The sequence below is a fragment of the Solea senegalensis genome, linkage group LG15 (genome assembly GCF_019176455.1).
Source record: "Solea senegalensis isolate Sse05_10M linkage group LG15, IFAPA_SoseM_1, whole genome shotgun sequence".
Lineage (NCBI taxonomy): Eukaryota > Metazoa > Chordata > Actinopteri > Pleuronectiformes > Soleidae > Solea > Solea senegalensis.
In genome coordinates, this window is record NC_058035.1 from 20,723,518 (window position 1) to 20,745,261 (window position 21,744).

General features: G+C 42.4%; 1 protein-coding gene across 7 annotated transcripts in view; it reads left to right on the plus strand.

The window, feature by feature from the left end:
• Window positions 1-21,744, plus strand: part of birc6 (baculoviral IAP repeat containing 6) — a 117,655-nt gene that overhangs the window by 40,368 nt on the left and 55,543 nt on the right. For 6 of the 7 annotated variants that reach the window (XM_044046002.1, XM_044046007.1, XM_044046006.1 and 3 more), the window contains exons 45-62: window positions 728-1,299; window positions 2,560-2,735; window positions 2,822-2,918; window positions 3,509-3,703; window positions 3,793-3,993; window positions 4,472-4,751; window positions 4,860-5,116; window positions 6,550-6,658; window positions 6,867-7,106; window positions 9,351-10,209; window positions 10,659-10,802; window positions 11,606-11,735; window positions 14,397-14,528; window positions 15,555-15,716; window positions 15,838-16,011; window positions 18,864-19,063; window positions 19,979-20,312; window positions 20,867-21,084. In XM_044046002.1, coding sequence (XP_043901937.1) covers window positions 728-1,299; window positions 2,560-2,735; window positions 2,822-2,918; window positions 3,509-3,703; window positions 3,793-3,993; window positions 4,472-4,751; window positions 4,860-5,116; window positions 6,550-6,658; window positions 6,867-7,106; window positions 9,351-10,209; window positions 10,659-10,802; window positions 11,606-11,735; window positions 14,397-14,528; window positions 15,555-15,716; window positions 15,838-16,011; window positions 18,864-19,063; window positions 19,979-20,312; window positions 20,867-21,084 — 4,480 coding nt within the window. The remainder of the gene's footprint in view (window positions 1-727; window positions 1,300-2,559; window positions 2,736-2,821; window positions 2,919-3,508; window positions 3,704-3,792; window positions 3,994-4,471; window positions 4,752-4,859; window positions 5,117-6,549; window positions 6,659-6,866; window positions 7,107-9,350; window positions 10,210-10,658; window positions 10,803-11,605; window positions 11,736-14,396; window positions 14,529-15,554; window positions 15,717-15,837; window positions 16,012-18,863; window positions 19,064-19,978; window positions 20,313-20,866; window positions 21,085-21,744) is intronic. The other variant, XM_044046005.1, reaches the window with a different exon arrangement.

Below are 21,744 nucleotides of genomic sequence, written 5' to 3' on the forward strand. Positions count from 1 at the left end.
GTGTGGTTGTATGAGGTACTCTCTTATTGGAAACATAGCTGTCATAATGAAAACAAGGAAAACATATTAAGCAAGTTTTTTTTTTACTCTGTTAGACATGTAAAAAGACCTGGGACCAAGGGCCTTTGTTTGGAGTTTGCATGTGTGGGTTTTCTCCAGGTTCTCCGGTTTCCTCCCACAGTCTGAAAACATGCAGAGTTTAATTGAACGCTACAGGTGTGAATGTGTGAGTGAGTGGTTGTCCGTCTCTGTAAGTTGGCCCTGTGATAGACTCATGTGGAGGATAAAACTGTAGACAATTAATGAAAGAATGAACATTTGCCATGTTATCTACTCATCCCTGAAGTTTGAATATCGTTCACTTTCCCCACACCCAACTTCATTCTTCTTCATTCTCATCCTCATTCTTTAATCCTGGATTCTTCCTCTCTCTCAAAATGCCTCTCATCTCCTCATCCTTGTCAGAAAGGGCTGTCTTACTGTGAGATAAATCAATAAAAATATTTTAAGATTATATTAGGCTCAAGCTGGAATAGATTTTATTGGGTGACCCCATTGTTAAGTGTTTTTCCTTGTGTTCCTGCTGGCAGTCATGTTTTCACCAATAGTGATCCTCCAGATAATAATCTCAGGGTGGGTGTCAGGGAAGGCTGTGCTTGGGTTCAGCACTTAAAAATAGATAGAAAAATAAATCCTCGGAAACTAACCGTTCATTTTGAATCCTCAGGGGTCCGTTCCAGTCAGGCCAGGGTCCTCTGGATGCCCAGGTGAAGCTGCTGGAGTTTACTCTGGAGCAAAACTTCGAGGTGGTGTCAGTGGCCACCATCTCCTCTGTCATCGAGTCCATCACCTTCTTGGTTCATCACTACATCACCTGCTCTGATAAGGTGGTGTCCCGCAGCGGCTCCGACAGCTCCGTTGGCGCCCGCGCTTGTTTCGGTGGCCTGTTCGCCCACGTCATTCGTCCCGGCGATGCCAAGGCTGTCTGTGGTGAGACAACACGAGACCAACTGATGTTCGACCTCCTCAAGCTGGTCAACGTGCTGGTGCAGCTGCCTCTGTCCGGAGACAGAGAGTTCAGCGGGCGGCTGCCGCCGGCCTGTAGTAGTGCAGCTGACAGCAGCGTGTCTGACGAGGAGAAGGTGTGCGGTAGCAAAGAAAGTGCGAGCGGTGGGTCCTCGTCCAGTCAGGGTCCTCCTGCCGGTGTGGCTGACCTGGTGCTAGCCAATCAGCAGATAATGAGCCAAATCCTATCTGCACTGGGCCAGTGCAACAGCAGTGCCATGGCCATGATCATAGGTAAGACAAACTCACTTTCTGTGCAGAGTTTTAGCTCAGAAGTTTAATTTTCAGCTCATTGTTTTCTGAGGATGTAGCTACACAACCGCTTATCTTTACAGACGGCACTAAAAGGAAATAAATGTGGATTTACATTCATCATGTGTGCACAATCACAACTCCAACTTGACTAGTATGAGCATTTTGCCTAATTTGAGGTTTGAACTCACAACTCAGTGGTGTAGTCTATGTGCTACGCAGGTATACGCCTTATACTCACTACAAAAGGACCAGGATTTCTGTATAGCTACTTAAAAACAATGATATTTACCAAGTCCGTGAGGTTGTGACAGTCGACCACACCGTCACAACCTCACCACCTCACCCTGGTGAAGAGCTACTTACCAAGTGATTTATTGATGGCTTCACACTATGACTTCCAAAACCAAGTCAGATTACAAATTATTGTCATAATTCAGCTGTCAAAGGTCCACTGTAGAGATGGGGGAAATGTCGATTCAGTGAAAATATTGAGATATTCTGCATGGAGATATATCGCTTTTGAGACGCTTTTTTTTTTTTTTCGCATATTATTATAATTTTTTTTTACAATGTTACAAATAAACATTAAACTTTTAATGGCTTGCATAAAAAATGTCAACATTTCAGTCCACGAGGTGGTGCCAAGTGCTCACGCTCACTAGAGCTGTTGTGTGAATATGGCACAATATATGATCTTGATAATGCAACATTGTGTCTCGCAATTCCCACCTTTAATGGTGAGAATACACTGAAAAATGGAGGATTTCTCCACTAAACCATCTATTTCCAAAGTGTGTAAGGGAACTATGGTGGCCCTCATTTACCAGTAAGGATGTTGACTTTTTTCCTACAACACTGCTGCTTCCTCCTCTTCTGTTGTTTTATATATATTTATTCATTTTGGGAGAACTGTTCTTTTATGTTTGTCAACTTCAATTGCAAAATATGTAGAAATATGGCAACGCAAAATGAAATAAGCAGCTCACAACAAGACTTTCCAAGTGATTTTGACCAGTATCAACCAGTATCGGGCCGATACTGAGTATCGTATTCCCTAGACCTGGACCTAGTTTTGTTTTCACTTGTGGAATGTTTAGATTTCATCCTAAGAATAATAAAAAATCCTATCTGGCTAAACAAGAGAGCCTGAGCACCAGTCAGTGCTTGAACCCTGAATATTTGGGGCGTTTGCGTTAAATGACTCGTGCTCTCAGCTGACAGTGCCTCTCTGTTCTCCAGGAGCCAGCGGTCTCCACCTGACCAAACATGAGAACTTTCATGGGGGCCTGGATGCCATCTCAGTAGGTGACGGCCTCTTCACCATCCTCACCACCCTCAGCAAGAGGGCCACCTCCGTCCAGGTCATGTTACAGCCCATCCTCACGTACATGGCCTGTGGATACATGGGTCGACAGGTGAGCGTCAAACTCTCATGTTAATGCATGTGCTTTGCTCCCCCAAAACATAAATAATCCCAATCTAAATCTACATTGTTTTGTAGGGGTCTCTTTCCACATGTCAGCTGTCGGAGCCTCTTTTGTGGTTCATCCTCCGAGTGTTGGACACCAGTGAGGCTCTCAAGGCCTTCCACGACATGGGTAGGTTCATACACAGCATGTCATTGTGCTTCTTTCTGTAGCGGCGTAAAACAAAAGACACTTGACTGCAACCTATTTATTGAATGGCTTAAAATGGCTTAAAATGGCTTTTTAAAGGCTGAATGTAAAGTCAAAAATAAAATAAATAAATACTCACTCCTAAATGAATGTAGAGGAATCACTGTACTATGTGTATGACTGATTTAATGTGGAAACAAATGCAACATAAGTGCTGTTAACAGTCAAAGTCGAGTTCTAACTCGGAGGAGGTTGCTCCAAGTTTCCGTGCTGGATATCCAAGTTTAGTTGTTCATGTGTAAGTAATGTCACATGACCTCGGAAATTTCCAGGTTCCAACTGCAAATGGAACTGACCATTACCCATGCTGCAAGTTGTCTAGCAATCCTACTTACTGCAGCTTTAATGAAGCTCTGTTAACTTACATTTTTTACTGACAATAACAGCTGCTCTCTGGTTCCTGAATGGAAAACATGTCATGTGAATGTTTCAGCGGTGACATGACACGTCTCATCTCACTCTTAGAAAGCTTACATTTTAACATACTTCAACTTTTTTTTGTCCCAAACCAGGGGGTGTGCAGTTGATCTGCAACAACATGGTGACCAGCACCCGGGCTATTGTGAACACAGCACGCAGCATGGTGTCCACGATCATGAAGTTCTTGGATTCAGGCCCTGGGAAAGCAGCAGATGGCAACCTCAAAGCCAGAGTGATGACCTCCGAGCCAGACAATGCTGAGGGACTCCACAACTTTGCTCCTCTAGGTGCTTTAACTTACCTCCAGCTTAGTCCATTTCATCCTACAGTAATAAACGACATGAAGTGTTTCTTAATGTGTCCATCCCTTCAATAGGCACCATCACATCCAGTAGCCCCACTGCACAGCCAGCAGAGGTCCTCCTCCAGGCCACTCCCCCCCACCGTCGCGCCCGCTCAGCAGCCTGGTCCTACATCTTCCTGCCAGAGGAAGCCTGGTGTGACCTCACCATTCACCTTCCGGCTGCTGTGCTGCTGAAGGAGCTCCACATTCAGCCACACCTTGCCTCTCTAGCCAGTGAGTAACCAGTGTATACACACTACTGCTTGGTGTAAGCAGCACAGTTTGAGACAGGAAAGGAGTTTAGGTGAATCAGGGAAAGTTTTAGATGGATAGATGCACCAAGTAAATGTAAAAACACATAAGTAGTTAAAATGTTGAAAATGATCACGTTTGCTTAATTGGGAGCAGACATTAAGATGTAATGTGATTGTTTACGACACCGAGATCCACCACATTTCACTCTGAGCTCACCTCCATCACCTGTGGTTGTGTTGCTCACAAAGCAGAGTTCCAAAGAGAACTAATTGGAGGAAGCTCATACCCCAAACTTGTGATTCATTCTAGTAGAGATATACATCATAAAGCGATCATACAGGGAACTGCTATGTAGGAACTGGGTGTAAGGTCCCAACCATAGCTGTCACAGTCAATAATCGGAACACGTTTGTATTTAGAGATGTCATTTTTTACTGTCTCCCTTTCTACCAACCAGCCTGCCCGTCGTCTGTCTCTGTGGAAATCAGTGCTGACGGGGTCAACATGCTGCCACTCTCCACACCAGTCATCACCAGTGGCCTGACATACATAAAGATCCAGCTGGTGAAGGCAGAGGTCGCCTCGGCAGTTTGCCTGAGGTTGCACCGGCCTCGGGATGCCAGCACATTGGGTCTGTCTCAGATTAAACTCTTGGGACTCACAGCATTTGGTAACACCTCCTCTGCAACGGTCAACAACCCCTTCCTGCCCTCTGAAGACCAGGTCTCTAAAACCAGGTATCACCGGCTGATCCCAGATTGAAATTCAAACCATTTGTATGACATGTTGGTATTGTTTTCACCTCTTACTTCCTTCTTTTTTTTTTTTTACTTCTGCCCGTGTAGCATCGGATGGCTGCGTCTTCTGCACCATTGCCTGACGCATGTCAGTGACCTGGAGGCCATGATGGCCAGTGCTGCAGCGCCCACCGCCAACCTGCTGCAGACCTGCGCGGCCCTGCTCATGTCGCCTTACTGTGGCATGCACTCGCCCAATATTGAAGCCGTGCTGGTGAAGATCGGCCTGCAGTCGACTCGCATTGGACTAAAACTCATCGACATTCTGCTGAGGAACTGTGCTGCCTCTGGCACGGACCCTGCCAGTAAGTCGCACACCACAGCAGCATTTTGCTCTCAATCTACACAAATGTTGGCATTGTGCTGAGAAGCATCCAGCCACGCAATGAAGCCTGGCAAAAAAAGCAACCCACAAATAATAAATAGTGGTCCGTGGTGGTGACACATTAATACAGCTCCAGCCTCTACACATTGGATACACAAGATATAGAAGAGGTCACACAGACACCATTTGTCCACAGTTACAAACTACACGACCGGTCACATGGCAGCGCCACAGATGCCCGTGTTGGCAAGCAACCTCACTGCTTCTGACAGGAGAATTGCAAATGCAGAAATCCCACATTTCAGAATCACAAACATTACGTTACTGTTTGTGATTTATAATGTGTTCTGGTTATTGTAAAGTACTTTTTTTAGGGTAAATATGTTAATAATGATATTGTAGGAGCCATTTCTTTGTGTAGCTGCTGCACTACCAATTTATGCCGACAGGTGGTGGGTGTGTTCTTTTTTGTTGCTATAAAGGTGGGAACTTTGTGTCACTGGGCAGGTGTTGCCGGACGGAAGAGCGCACAGTTTTCAACTTTGTGTAGTGGCTAAGCCCCAGCTTAAAGCCACTGAGGGGCTGCAGGACAGGCTAAACTTAATAACGCGCTTGATACGCTTTCTTGTACGTCCAATGAAATCCAGTCCATACGCTTGTTTTGCTTAATATGCGACCTTTTATTTCTCAGGTTTTAGGCGCAAGATCAAGTCCAATAAACAATAAATGTGACGGAGACCACCGTGCCCAAAGCATATCGTTTAAGCGGTTGAAAACCTGAGAAATAAAAGGGCGCATATTAAGCAAAACAAGCGTTTGGACTGGATTTCATTGGACGTACAAGAAAGTGTATCAAGCGCGTTATTAAGTTTAGCCTGTCCTGCAGCCCCTCAGTGGCTTTAAGCTGGGGCTTAGCCACTACAGATATCATGTAGCCGAGATTGAACCACTGCTGCTAAAACACACATGCCACCTTTTGCCACAGGAGTGTGCTCAAGTGACACAAATAAAACAGTCCGTTCATGCATAGCATAACATATTTTGACCCCTGAAATGAAATATCCAAATACAGATTACTGTATAAACCTAGGAATTCATTTTGAATAACTTCAACAAACAATAACAATCCTGTTACATATGTGAACAAACTAGGTTCCATTCACTTAAACCTCATGCATCATCTCATGAAGAAAGAGAAAACAGCAGTGAGAGTTTGAAGAGTGGATAGAACTGTGAAAGAGAGGACACTGAAGTTCCCATATGAGCACAGGAGTTCTCAGTTTGTCGGTATCTGCAGCCTGACCATTTATTGTCACCACTTCTTGCCTACTGAATATGTGTGTTGCTTTATCTCACCATTAGACATTCTATTCATATCTATATTTGTGTTAACTTTTGTCTCTGTCTGTATAGATTTGAACAGTCCTCTGCTGTTTGGGCGACTGAATGGTCTCTCTTCAGACTCCACCATTGACATTCTGTACCAGCTGGGCACCACACAGGACTCAGGAACCAAAGACAGGTGCACAAACACCCTGATTTTCATTAACGGAATGAGAAACTGTTTTCTTTCAAGGGTATATTCCAGACACACCCCTGCGCTGACAGTAAAAAGTATCCAGACACTCTCCTTGACGTCTTTTACTCTGACTTTAGATGCTGTCGTCTCTGCTTTTTAGTCCTTGTAATAAGTTATATAACCAAGCTTGCTCTGAATTATAACCCTCCAGGATCCAGGCTCTCCTCCAGTGGGTCCATGACTCTTCACGGGTGGCAGCACACAAGATGAGTGGCCCCACAGGTTACACTGGAATACATGGCGCCAGTTCTTCCTCTGCTTCTCTGAGGGAGTATGGCCTCCTCATGCCTTCACCCTCACACCTCCACTGTGTGGCAGCCATTCTGTGGCACAGCTATGAGCTGCCTGTGGACTATGACCTGCCTGCACTGCTCAACCGAGAGCTCTTTGAGTAAGTGCATACAAACAGACACAACACTAAGATCTCACTTCTTGACTCATTACACAAATACGCTTGTATAGCAGTTCTCTTAACAAATGAACAGGAGGATATTGTTCTTAGAGAGTGTGGTCCAGGCCAGGATGCATTTGTGTCCACATGTCACAGAGCACCTTCAAATACGTTCTAAGTGATCAGATTTGAAATGGGTCATCACAGGGTGTAATCCTGTGTAGTTGGAACCAGGAATCTCTGAGGTCATGGGGGCTTTCCTCACACAGGACTCACTAGTGATCCTGGATTTCCATCTTGGAAACTTGGAGCAACCTCCCCCAACCCTGACATGGGATTCCAAGGCTGCCACAATACAAACCACTTATACCATTCATAGCACTTTTGTCGTTAACAAAGAAGTTTTTAATTTAGAACAATAGACATGTTTGTAGAGCATTGTTATCGATTGGTATTGCTAACAATGGCTAGCCCCAGATAAGATGCGTGGTTCCGCATTTTGATTGAAATGGAACACAGCATTACAGCATGGGATAGATGTTAATACCAGGTCCGAACATGGTCTTTGATGGCAGTTAGGGCAACAGTCAACTGTCAATTATAATCAGTTTATCAAATCTTTTGGATTATTCTATCATCGTTTTTCATCCATGAAATTCAATTTTCTTGGAAGATGTCAATAAGTATTTCCCCAACTTTAAAATGAGGACATCCTTTTTGTCCATGAACTGAAATGTTATGTTAAATCATGCTGAGCTCTCATGAATATAGAATAATGCACATCCTTTGTGGCATAAATCGAGTTGCCATTGGGCAAAGAGACTAAAGCTAGTTGCCTTTTTCAGCGTCAGTCTCACATTTGAATCGGGACAATTTACAGGGAAAGTCGACCTCAATCTTATAATGTTACTCCTCGTCACACTTTTTATTATAACTCAATGCTGAATGGAAAGTTGAGAATAATTTAAACCCCGCAGGAGGATAACTTAAACATGCACACACACACAGAGTTATTAAATGCTGAGCCTTGTGAAGAACAGTCAGTCATGTATCTCATCTCTTATGCACAAGATGTAAATAATGTCTCTGAAAAAAATCCTGAGTGTGATGGAGGCAAGGAAAGAGTTCCAGCAGTCGCAGTCAATCATCTTCTGGGTACAATAAATGTTTTTATTGGTCCATGAGGATTAGCTGAGCTGTTGCTTAGGTTAATTGTCTGGAGCAGCCATACGACCTTGTCTAATGTATTGCCTGCTCACGCTGGGACACAGAGTTGGAACAGCCTGTTTCAAGGTGAGACTTATTCAGCTACAAGCAGCTGTGTGGTAATATTTCATGATATTTTAACTCATGATATGTTGTTTAAATAAATGTTGTTAATTGAAATATGAATATGAATGAATGTATGAGTGAGTTCTCTTGCTTAATTCTTACTTAACACGGTGTCATTGTGCTGTGTTTACATTTTCTTTCTTAAAAGCACTTCAACAACTTCAAATGTCTTCAAAGGTATTTTGAAGACATTTTTACTCGGTTATTATTTTAATACCAACTGAGTATTATATTATTTGATAATAATATTTACTGAACTTGGATGAAAAGTGAAAGTTAATTCTTCACCGGAGCTCAAACAAATAATTCATTTAATAATTGATTTATCTGTCAGAGCCATGAAATGTCAGACAATTTTAGATTTAGACTTGTGTTTTCCAAACTTAGAAATGATGATTTTCTTAGATGTGTTTTGTCCGCAAATCAAAATGATTCAGTTCTAATGATTTTTGTTTTATGAAGCAAAGGAACCAAAAAGTATTCACATTTAATTCACATTATTAAAAAAACAAAAACAAACAATAAACACACTGAAACCTATTATTTGTTCATCAAAATAGTTTGCATTTAATTTATTAATGGATCGATTAATCGTTCCAGCCCTATTCTCCACCTCATTGATCATAAATGTAAAAAAAAATATATATATATATATATATATATATATATATAAAAAGCCCTAAGGATTTTTAATAAAAAAACAATTTCAAACTTCTTATGTTAAACCCCCTTAAATGTTGCACAGTAGTCCTTTTTGTACAATAAGTCAGTATTATTACTTCCTTATATTATATTATTGCTTAGTATATAGTAATTATTGCTTAGATTCCACAACTTGTCCACTTTAGCCTTTTAAAGGTAAACATCACAAATTGTTGACTAATTGCTGTCGTTTGTTGCTCCTCCCTCCAGGCTGCTGTATAACTGGTCCATGTCATTGCCGTGTAACATAGTGTTGAAAAAGGCTGTGGACAGCCTGCTGTGCTCCATGTGTCACATCCACCCCAGCTACTTCTCCCTGCTCATGTCCTGGATGGGGGTCGTCTCGGTGTCTAATGCCAGCCACTCTCAGGCCCAGCACTGCCGCCTCTCCATGACCGACGACGGCAAAAAGCAGCACGACGCCAACACCAGTGCCTCAGGACTTACAGACGACTCCAAGCAGACGAGATGCCCCACCAATCTGTCCGAGTCACAGCTGACGACACTGGCTGCCGCCTCTCAGTCTCCCGGAGCTATAGAGCAACTGCTGGATTCAGGCCTACCATCGCTTCTAGTTCGCAGCTTGGCCCAGTTCTGTGTTGGCCTCCTGGCCAGCGCTGACCTCCCTCTGCCTGCTGCTCAGGCTGAGCGTAGACACCACCACTACCACTCACCCTCCTCCTCTTCTTCACAAAGTCGGCCGCCTCTGGCTCCAGAGCTGGCCGCACCGGTGCTGCGCTTCCTCATAGAAGTAGGCAACAGTCACGCTATGAAAGACTGGTTAGGTGGGCCCGAGGTCAACCCTCTGTGGACGGCGCTGCTTTTCCTTCTGTGCCACTCTAGTGCTAGTGCTGGCACCAGCGCAGGCTGTCAGCCTCTGAGCTCTGGATCTGCTGCGGCTGCCTCTTCATCCCAGCCACAACATTCCGGGTCACGCTTCTCTCTGGCATCTTCTGGACAAGCTGGAGGTCTGACCACCCAGCAGAGGACGGCTCTGGAGAACGCCACAGTGGCCTTCTTCCTCCAGTGTATCTCCTGCCACCCGAACAACCAGCGGCTCATGGCACAGGTCTCTTTGCGCATACCACCACTTGCTGTGTTTGAGACACATTTTCATATTGATCTAGAACACAGCCACAGATTACTTTTATTTCAGTTACTGTTAAGACACACGTATAGGCTTATTTATTAACAATTTAAGAACCTTGTGACTAGGGATGCGCTGATACCACTTTTAAGTTTTATAAGTTGTATTCGCCTCTCTTTGACTGTGAACAAACTACATTACATACTATTGCCAAACATTTACAGTCCCCTGAGGACAATTCCATTATTTTTGTTGTAAAACATTTGGGTTTGACACCTGTTCAGCTCACTTGAAGATACAAAAAGTTGTGTCAGGTGCAGCACTATAGGTGTAGTTTTACAAATATGAGTACACAAGGGCAGCATCAGAGCCGATACCTGATATTGGTGCATACCTAATTGTGTTCATCAGTCTCTGTTTTCTGGCTTCAGGTTCTCTGTGAGCTCTTCCAGTCTGCACCCCAGCGAGGCAACGTGCCGATCTCTGGAAACATCTCAGGCTTCATTCGACGACTTTTCCTGCAGCTCATGCTTGAGGATGAGAAAGTCACTGTCTTCCTCCAGTCTCCCTGTCCGGTGGGTGACTCTTTTAAACCCATTGACGAGCAGTTCTCTTGATGCGTGGATTGTTTTGTTGTGGGTCATGTGCTCATGTTTACTTGTGTTTAGTAGTAGTTTCCCAACTTCAACTTCTGTTTTTTGATACATTTATGGGGATGTTGTTTGTCATGAACAATGTCCACCTCACTCGGAAATGTAATTCATCTTCACTTTGAAGTTTTTTTTTACATGATAAATCTCATTTCCAGAAACCTCTAGATGATGAATAACATCCTCAGAAATCCAAATGAAATCATATTATCTCATTATTTTTCTCGCATACTTGACTGACTATAAGTTAACACAATTATAAAACTGCACCAGTCCTTAATGACTGACGCAGCCACAAGGGGGCAGTGCAGTAATACGAAATGTTGGTCCTCTGTTGTTGCCGTTAATGCTATATTTTCTGTGCTGTGGAAATCAGTCAGAACTAATATAAGACAAGTTAGTCACTGCTTACAAGTATGTATGTTCTTTTTGCTTCAGATCCGATAATATAGATCATATTGATTCATATCTGCAGATCACATTAACTGATTGTGGGCTGCACCCAAAGTTAATTTTCATTATTGATTAATTAACGTTTTCTACTTTTTGCAGTCATTTTGGTCAATAAAATGTCAAAGAATTGTTGATCACTCTCAAAATGACAATTATTTCAAAAAACAAAGAAAACAGAACATATTCGCTTTTAAGAAGCTAACTATCAAACCATGGTGATTAACTTGATAATCAATGCATAATTGATTCATGTTTTTATTAATTTTTGTTCTCAGTTATACAAAGGACGCATCAATGCCACAAGCCACATGATCCAACATCCCATGTATGGAGCAGGCCACAAGTACCGCACCCTCCACCTGCCCATCTCCACCACACTGGCTGAAGTTCTGGACCGGGTGTCCGGTAAGTTTCTACACATTGTTTCTCATATTATTGAGCATGTTAGCTCATGTGCAACCACGAATTGTGTCAATTGTGTCATTGCGCTGTGTTTACATCTTTCTGCAACTCCTGTGACTGTTCATACAAGCGCTATGGCCAAAAATGGATAGAATTTTTCCATTGTCATGGTATACGACAGTATTTTTTATGCGTAAGCATTAATTAAGTGCTCCAGCAACTACATGCATTCTCTCAGACGTGTTTTATGCTCAGGTACTGGAGTAATTTACTACTACTACTACTGTCACACATATACCCGCTCTAACATATAATTGTTTGTTTAATTCAAACGGCCATCAATCTCTGTTAGAGACACCCTCACTAGCTCATTGTGGTACACTTATATTCATGTATGGTGGGTTCCATTTACATCTGAATTTGCAACTGGGAGCCATGTCACCCCCCCGATTTCCTACATTTCAGTTGAAAAGTCGGAAACGCAACACCAGTTAATAACAACGCTGTACGTGGTGTTCTGCACACACAAACGGGTTATGGTTCAAACTTCACGGTGTATGTTCTGATTTATTAACGGTGACAGTTGCTCCAAGTTGCAGAGTTGGAAATGTGAATGGAACGCCACATTATCTTAGCTGTTAAACATAGCTGTGAAAGTGAACAATATAAACTCCTCATAGCCACTGTTACACAATGTCACACCGAAGGAGGAGGTATTAGAGAGGGAGAATTGGAACAGTTGTCACGTGGACAAGGAGGAGCAGACGTTTAGTTCTCTCTGAGATTACTTGCATTTACATAGAGCTGAAAGGTGATTGTATTATGGCAAATCGGAGACGCGTCCAGCAAAATGCAGCATCACTTTACATGATGCAAATACAACAAATAAAAACTGGGCTGTGACCACACAGTACTCGCTGTCTCCATGACAACAACTTGTCGGAATCACTTACACCAAGATGGGAGCCCTGGTGAGAAAAAAGGAAAACAAGATTGAAAGTGAACTTTTTCTGCTAGAGTTCAGTTTTTGATTTGGACTCATAAAACAAACAAACACTTCTATTAGTGTTATAAACTTGTGGGCGCACAGAAATCTAAATAATATATCCACACAGAAACCCACTATCGATTGTGAACCAGCAAGTGTTGGCAATGAATTACAAGTAGATTTTCCTCAATTCAAAGGGGTCACAACTCAAACACTGTGCTGTAACTCCTCTGATAACGTCCTGTCTATTTGTACATAGATGTGGCTTCAAATAGTAAAGTTTTGCATTACAGCCAAAAACCATTTACTTTTTCAACAGACTGCTTTATAATCCAACCTCTCCATTTTAGATTATAGTAAAGCTTGTCTTATTAAGACTTGAAGGATTGGGGGAAGGGGCCAGATTTGGTTCCCATGTCATTTTTTATACACATTATTAACAACCTTGAGTACAACTAAATCCTAGTTATGGAATGATTAGAAATGTGATGAGCATTTGGCTCTAATTGTGTCTAATTGGAAAATGGTGCTTCTTGTGCATTGTTTTTAAAGGACGGCTCCACGGAAATGAGCTTTGTTAGTTGTTAATATGGACAAGTAAAACATCAGTAAATGGATAAAAAAATAAAAATAGGTATTAGGTTGAAAAAGTTGTTTGCCTTCTGATGCTATGAGCTGCAGTTTTACATGTAAGTGTGCGGTGACCTGTGTTCATGATTAATGGCTATTGTGACCTTGAACAACCGATAGAAGGCCTGATACATTACTGCTTTTGTGTGTGTGTGTTTTAGTGGCCATGCTATTACTAATGTTGTAGGGACATTAGTCTTTACATAGTCATAATGGGACTCATCTTCTCATGGCCACACACAGGAACTCTCTCTAGAGTCCGGCAACATTCATACTTATATCATGACTTATTGTAAAATAAGAAAAAGATCCAAAAAAACAAGATGCCAGTGGCAGCAAGTGATGAAATTTACCAGGGTCTTTGAATGCATCTCATTAGCTGCCCCTGTTAGCTCAACACACTGAACCCTGAATTACTCTGACTTGCTGTCATGCGCTGGACTTTAGAATATTAGACGATTAATATCATTGAATATTCAAATGCTCTTTTTGCTGGAAATGCTCATCCCTGTTTCAAATAAAAATGATCTGTGTACAGATGAGTATTTCAGCTTCACATCAGAATTAATCAGCAAGGATTTTTTTTTAATTAGATTGACAAAGAGGTAAAACTGAAACGGAAAATAAATCTGACAAAGCTAAATTGTTGAGTCGTGACTAATAAGAGCCTGTCAAGCAGTGACTGCAGGTACATCTGAATGCATTGTTTTTAAACTTTTTCCATTTTTGGGATTGTAATACCCTGAGGTGGTGCTGACACCAGGCATATTTGGAGCAGAGTTGATGTGTTTTTAAAAATCATATAATAATAAAGAAAAGAGGAAAGTGCTGAGTCAGCATTACCAGCAAATAAAAAATGGAGCATTAGGATGTAATCCAAGTCTCACAGAGTTGTGCATGCGGGGAGGTGTGTATGAGAGAGAGCGCGATTCTCCGCATTTTAATTAATTAAGAATTATCCACTTTTAACGAAACAGGTTTTGGAATAAAATCTCACTCATAGATCACTGGCACTGATTTATTTTGTGTTTTGTTCGTCCACACAGACACACCCAGCATTACAGCCAAGCTGATCAATGAGCAGAAGGAGGACAAGGAGAAGAAGAACCACGAGGAGAGGGAGAAGATGAAAGCAGACAGTGGCTTCCAGGACAACTACAGTGTTGTTGTGGCCTCAGGTACTCATCCCGGCTTGTCACGATGCAATTGAAGGAAAAATTCATTAATACAGATAGTTCCCTCATTAATTTGCCTAAGTCACAGTGAGTGTTGTTTTGGTCCTGAAGCCAGAGGGAGCAAGAGCATGCAAGAGCAAGCATTTTCAAAAAAGAAAAATAAGAATTTCAAAGCAAGCTTTATCAAGGCTGCCCAATTAAAACTTTTTTTTTTTATTTGACAAATAAACAACAGCTGCTGTGACAGTTGCATTTGCACAACTGGGACATAAAACAAAATGTCCACTTATTTGTTATTAACAGTGAAATTGTGACGCCAGATGTCAGTGGAACAGATAAAAGAGAAAACTACACAGGCTTTAACAACAAAGTCTGATTTCGGGCATTGGGCTGTACAAGTCCATATGTGGACAAAGGATAAAAGTAGGGACGCACTGATCCGCTTTTCCACCTCCGGTATCTGCGGTTTAGAATACCAATACTGCAAAACAGCACGGAATTTGCATAACAAACGGTATTTCTGGGATCATTCTTTGGTGCAAGGCAACATCAGACTTGACTTAAACATTTCTTTCCTGTTATAGCTATAAACCGAGACTGGCTTTCAAGACACTGTGTTACAGCGTAAAAAACCCCAAAACAATCCCTGTTTCAGATTAGGAATGACGGGATACCACTTTTAAGTGTCCGATGGCAATATCAATCAGGTCCAGTCATTTTAGGCCTTTAAAACTATGGAGCTCTTACCAACACAGTTGAGCCATTTCAAGCCATTTCAAAGACATCATTCCCCAACTGTATAAAAAGTATCCCATAAGGAGAAATAAGCAGCCCACAACATGACTCAGCTAAAATGACATTGACTTTGTGTGTAATCTCATTGGGCAGAATTAACCTCTGACCTAGATACACAGTCTGTGACATTGGGCAGGTACTGTGGGATGTCCTTTGACATCTTGAAAATCATTGGTCTATTATTTTTAGCATCTAATTCCAAGTTCATGTTTTCATGACAACGTTTCCCATCAGGCTTGAAGTCTCAATCCAAACGGGCTCTTTCTACCCCTCCCCGACCTCCTTCAAGGAGGGGTCGTGTCATGAGTGACAAGCTGACTGCTTCATCCGGTGTGGACCCATCAGCCAAAACCATCAGTGTGCCTGTCTTCCACCTCTACCACAAGCTGCTTCCAGGTATGACACAAGCAAACTTAACACACGTGTGTGTGTGTGGGGTGTTTGTTTACAGTCAAAACACACAGCAGAGACAAGTTTCTCCAAAAAAAGTGATATTTTCTGTTTGCCCCTGTCTCAGGTCAACCCCTTCCACCTGAGATGACCCTGGCTCAGCTGCTCACGCTCCTGTACGACCGCAAGCAGCCACAAGGCTACCAGTCCATCAACCTGACGGTCAAACTGGGCTCTAAGGTCATCTCTGACCCTGGCCTTTCCAAGACTGACTCCTTCAAGAGGCTGCGCACTGAGAAAGGTACACATGGTAAACATGGAATTCAACTCGATTCTAAGATTTCAAAACTGACTTCCTGTCATCTATAACCTCTGTATTTAACCCATCCTTTTTACACACTTTTTTATCTTTTTGATATTTTATGTATTTCATTTCATAAAATATCCATTTATTTTTCGATTGGACTGCAGCATGTAATATGCACAGTCCAAACATACACCTGTTTGATACCAGTTATGTTGCGTATGACATATTTATAACACACTGTGCACTGTGCTATCCAGTGAGATAATACAATGTGTACTGTTGTAAAGGACCTTCATTCAGTTCATGTTGTCCATGGGAGCATAGTGCTGACCCTCGTAAAGCCAGAACAGCACTACCAGTCCACTTTAATGTGTGATTCTGCTGGCTGGTGCGTCTGGTCGAGGTCACATTCATTTTTAACATCACTGTCTTGTTTTAAAGGAACTCAGCACTCTTGAAACCTGACCTGTTCAGATACCTGTAGTCCATCAGTCATGTCCTAATCACAGTCCGTGACTTTTAATGACCGATGTTTGAGCGATTCAGGAGCACAGATGTTGTACTTTGAGATGTTTTTTTTTTGTCTTTTGCAAGAAATATGGTACAACCACATCACGATTAAAGCAGATAGTATTTCAGAGATTTCATGGATTAATATTCAGTTCAATTCAGTTATTTATTATTTGTATATCACCAAATCATAACATACATTATCTCAAGGCTCTGTACATAGTAGGGCTGAAACCTTTACAATATTACAAGGTTCTCACCAGGTTTTTTCACAGTGTAAGGGAAGGACCAGGCCTAAGTATTGTAGGGGGTCCCGGGGCATTCCCCCCTGGAAGATTTTGAAATTTATAACCCTCTGTAACACTGTTTCTGCATTTCAAGCGCCACATTTTATGAAGTAAAGCTATAATTACGACGGTACCGATTAAAAAAAAAAAAACAACAGAAAAGCACCCCTAGGCGCCAGTGGAGAGAAAAAGGCTCCCTTTTAACAGGAAGAAAAAACTCTGACAGAACCAGACTCAAAGATGTGCAACACCTGCCTCGACTGGTTGGGGTGAAAGGGGAGGAGAGGTGGGGGAGAGACCAGGAGCAGTTGTAATGAATCAGTGATTTATAGAACTACACCGTCATTTGGACAAGCAACAGCAGAGATTGTTGATAAAGAATTATACTGATATCAACTTTAATTATAGCATAATAATAATAGTGATGATAAATGATTGATGATGATGAGGTGGGGGAGAGAGAGAGAGAGAGAGAGAAGACAGACACAAACTAGGGAGAGAAAGAACAAGGTTAATGACATATAAACTGTGTTATGTTCATGTATGCGTCTTGGCTGCGTTGTGTGACTGCTGCATCAAGCTCCTATGTTGAATGTTCACCCCTAAAATAGCTTTAAAAATATTATAATCACCTTTTTCATCTATCCAGATTCTGCCTAGACACTAAAACTACTGATAGGTGTTACTGTACTGAAATACGGCTGAGTGGTCTGGGACCAGACTCCTTGCTAAATTTTGGAAGTTAACGCATGTATTCAGGATTTGAAGTCTTTTAACTGATCTACAGTTGAGTATTGTACAGTTTGATTCTTTTGTTGGACGTCGCTCTCTGACCAATCACTGGCCGGCAGTCTGTTGGTGTCACATGTGCCAAGAAAGCACTGGGTACCGGGTACTATCCCTAATGGAGAAGCAGAACTGAGTAGAGTAGAGTCGAGCCAAGCCGAGCCAAGCCATGCTAGAACTGTATAATGGAAACGTGTCATTACAGTGTCGGATTATCATTATAGTGTTTGAACTATCTGTTATTTGGGCCCTGGAATTAAAAACATGATGGAACACAGCAGTTTCTACTCCGGACTGAAACTACTGCCATCATGTCTCTATTCCCTGACAAGCAGCCCCTCCTTTACCTCTCAGATCAATCTCTGCTGTCCAGGAAACTTTTTTTTTTACACTAACGGAGGCGATACTGCAGCCACATACTCCTAGAAACATACACAGGGTCAGGTCCTTTGCATATATACGCAAACACAACTATTTTGTTTTTCTTTTGAAGGCGTCGGTGTCCTTCCGACAAAGAGCTCCTGGCACTTGCCTTAGTTGTCTGGAGGAATTCTTCTGTGCGAACGCGAGAGCTCACATATGCAGTCATTTACTTTTCCTTGGATTTAAAAGCCTGTTACAAGTGCCGTGTCATTATCTCGTTGGAAAACTGCCAACTGATCCCCTCGTCCTTAAAAACACGCTAATCTCTGTTCGAAACCTTTTGTAAACCATCCCGGCGTCTGTTGAATTCATCACCGCGAGAACGAAGTGCAGAGAGCAATAAATCATCCACCTGATTTCTCCATGAGATGATGAGTGGCTTTTTGGAAGATGACCTATCAATCGTCCAGAGCCTTATGTAATTATGAAAGAGAGAGGCCGTGCCATCATAGTATAGTGATGGTGGATGGGAGACGTTTTTGTTTTGCAAGGGCATCCTGATGAGGTTTATTTTTTCCATTCCTTTTTTGATGTTCACAAATCCTGTCTGAGTGAAAGGGACAACCTAAGCAGCAAACATAAAGGCTTGTGGAGATTGGAAGATGGCCTTATGGCTTTCCTTTTGCCCATTCAGCAGTAGACGTTCTGTTTTAACGGATTTAAAGTAACACACAGTTGGATTTGCACTCTGGTTCCCCCCACAGTTGGTAAATTTGAGTAGGTGATAATCTTGGAGACATTATTTGAACATTATAGATGGACCTTTATAGTCACCCAGTGGAATAAAGGCACTGAATTATAGTCCCAGTCCCAGTGAACATCTCTTTGCTCTCCTTGCAGTGGATCACTGTGACACCCTGAACAGCTGTCCTGAGGATGAACCAATGATGGCCAGTGAGGAATGTCTGGACGCTGCCACCGATGAGTCCCTGTTGGAGACCAACCCTATCCAGTCACCACTGCAGGTCTTTGCAGGCATGGGCGGCCTGGCCCTCATTGCAGAGAGGCTGCCGATGCTCTACCCTGATGTCATACAGCAGGTGAGCGCCACTGTCAAGTAGGGGGAGAAATCTAAAGCGGTTTAAAGGGATAGTTCTGTGGGGGAATGTATCAGGTAATACTGCCTTATCTGTGGACCTGAAGAGTTTGGCACGCTTGGTGAAGACAGGCAGTACAGATGTCAAGACAGATTTTTGTAACTTCAAGGTCCAGTGTGTAAAATTCAGGTGAAAGGATTTTTATTTGGCTGAAAGAGAAGATGAAAATAGTCTAGTTTGAATAGTTGTTTGTCATCTACCCCAGAATGAGCCTTTTATATTTATATCAGGAGCCAGATCAGCTCTACAGAGGTGGCCATTTTGGTCCACCATGTTTTTACAATATCCCATAATGGACAAACCTTTGAATAGCTCTAACACACTTGGAAGGGAAGAGTGAAGTGAGGGATATTCGCTAAGTCTATATGTTACACATGTGTAAGATATCGCATTCAAATGTAAACCAGTACAATCGGGAAAGATATAATAAGACACATCCATAGAGAACATTTGAACCATTGAGATCAGGAAAAGCATTGAAAGGGATAGTGGGTGGAGCTTGAGCAGAAACTGTTTTGTCAAACGTCTATTCAAGGTTAAAACTGACCTTCCCTCACTTTGATATTGTGCTAAAATGGCTCTGACAGCTGCCAAATGGCTTTCTCCTTGATTTATTAAGGGTGAAATTGTACTTTCACTTTATATCTGGGATATATTTGTCATTGTCTGTCTTACTAAGCCAATGAAGTGGAAAACCTTTTGGAAATAGTATTTTGCATTCACAGTGAGTTAAATAAATAGTCTCTGTTGCACTTCATACTGCTGCAGAGTTCCTCAGAGTGAGTTCTTACAGTGAACACAACAGTCGTCAATGTCTGATAGTCACCGCTCTCACCCTGCTGCAATGGTTGTTCTCAGGTCAGTGCTCCAGTGGTGCCTTCAGCCACACAGGAGAAGCCCAAAGACAGTGACCAGTTTGAGTGGGTAACCATCGAGCAGTCGGGTGAACTGGTGTATGAGGCTCCAGAATCGATCGCCACCGAGCCGCCGCCCATCAATAAGCAGCAGTCCCAGTCGTCCTCGTCGTCCTCGTCCTCAGTGCAGACCATGTCACCCATTCCTGCCCACTCTCTGGCGGCTTTTGGTCTGTTCCTGCGCCTGCCCGGTTATGCAGAGGTCCTGCTGAAGGAGAGGAAGCACGCGCAGTGTCTGCTGCGCCTGGTGTTGGGAGTCACAGACGATGGAGAGGGCAGTAAGTGTGGAAGCACACACAACACAGTTGCCAATACTGAAGTCATTACACATGCACATTATGTTTACTAGAATCCACTCGTGTAAAAATCAATATTATCCTCAAACATTCAAAACAGTGCATTAGCAATCTAGCTTGGCTTTTCATGTCCCGGGGAGGAAGGCCCTTGTGACACGACCCACACAATATAGAGGCTGTGCAAGTTTTTCGGTAAACATGACAAATGTTTATATGATTTTGCAAACACTTTACTCATGACGGCACGTCTTCTTAGCACACAGAAGCAGAATGGACCCTCAAATTAGCAGCTCTAAGACCTGAATCAAAGAATACTCTGAATCTAAAATCTATTTTTAACCTAGTCTTGAATCTTCACACCTCTAATATATAATCTAGAAATAAGAAAACAAGGTAGTAACATTTAATATATATTCTAACTAATCCTTTTTTTGGCTAGAAATGTTTGTATCTCCAAAATATACTACTACTACTACTAGTGATCGTCGCAGCAAACGTGAATGAAATGAATCATGTGATTGTACTTCTCCCCTCAGGTCACATACTGCAGTCTCCATCAGCCAACGTGCTGCCCACCCTGCCGTTCCACGTGCTGCGCGCACTGTTCAGCAGCACTCCTCTCACCACTGACGACGGTGTGCTGTTGCGACGCATGGCTCTGGAGATCGGAGCCATCCACCTCATCCTGGCCTGTCTGTCTGCGCTCAGCCACCACGCCCCCCGCAACCCCAATGCGAGCACCAGTGTCTCTGAGGTATGAGACACACACCCACACACGCACAGTTATTTCAGTATTCATTAAGACCTTCACTTGACCATGGCTGTTTCCTCACTCTCAGCTGAGCTCTTTAAAGATGAAAACATTCGCCACATTGGCCCCTGAAGTGCATACTTGTCCTCAGTGTTTGATTTAGTCATAAACTTGATTTAAAAGAGAAAAACAAGGGCAAAAGTACAGAAACAAGCAACTCTCTCTGTCCTCTGTTGAGTGACAGACAGTAGAAGCAGCAGTATTTCATGCTTGTTCCATTGTCTGACAATATAACCAGAAAATAAGTGAATGAGAACAACTTCATGAGGAAATCAGTTGTATTTAAATGCCATATACAGTATGTGCACAGAGAGCTAAGTGACTTGTCATGTAGTCTTAAGCAGGCTACTTTCTAACGTAAGTAGTGAGATTGAGAGTGAGATGCACACAAACCACAGAGAAGAGGGGACACCCTTGAAATGAGAAAGGTATGAAAAGTATTACATGTTCATTTGAACTGCTTCTTATTTCTAATGTTGTAAGCTTAATGGATATAATAACCATTAACATGGCTAAATTAGCAATCAAATCAAATCAAATGTAGTTCAAAGGTCTTGACAGGTTGATTAAACAACAAAAACCACATGGGAAATATAAAGTAAC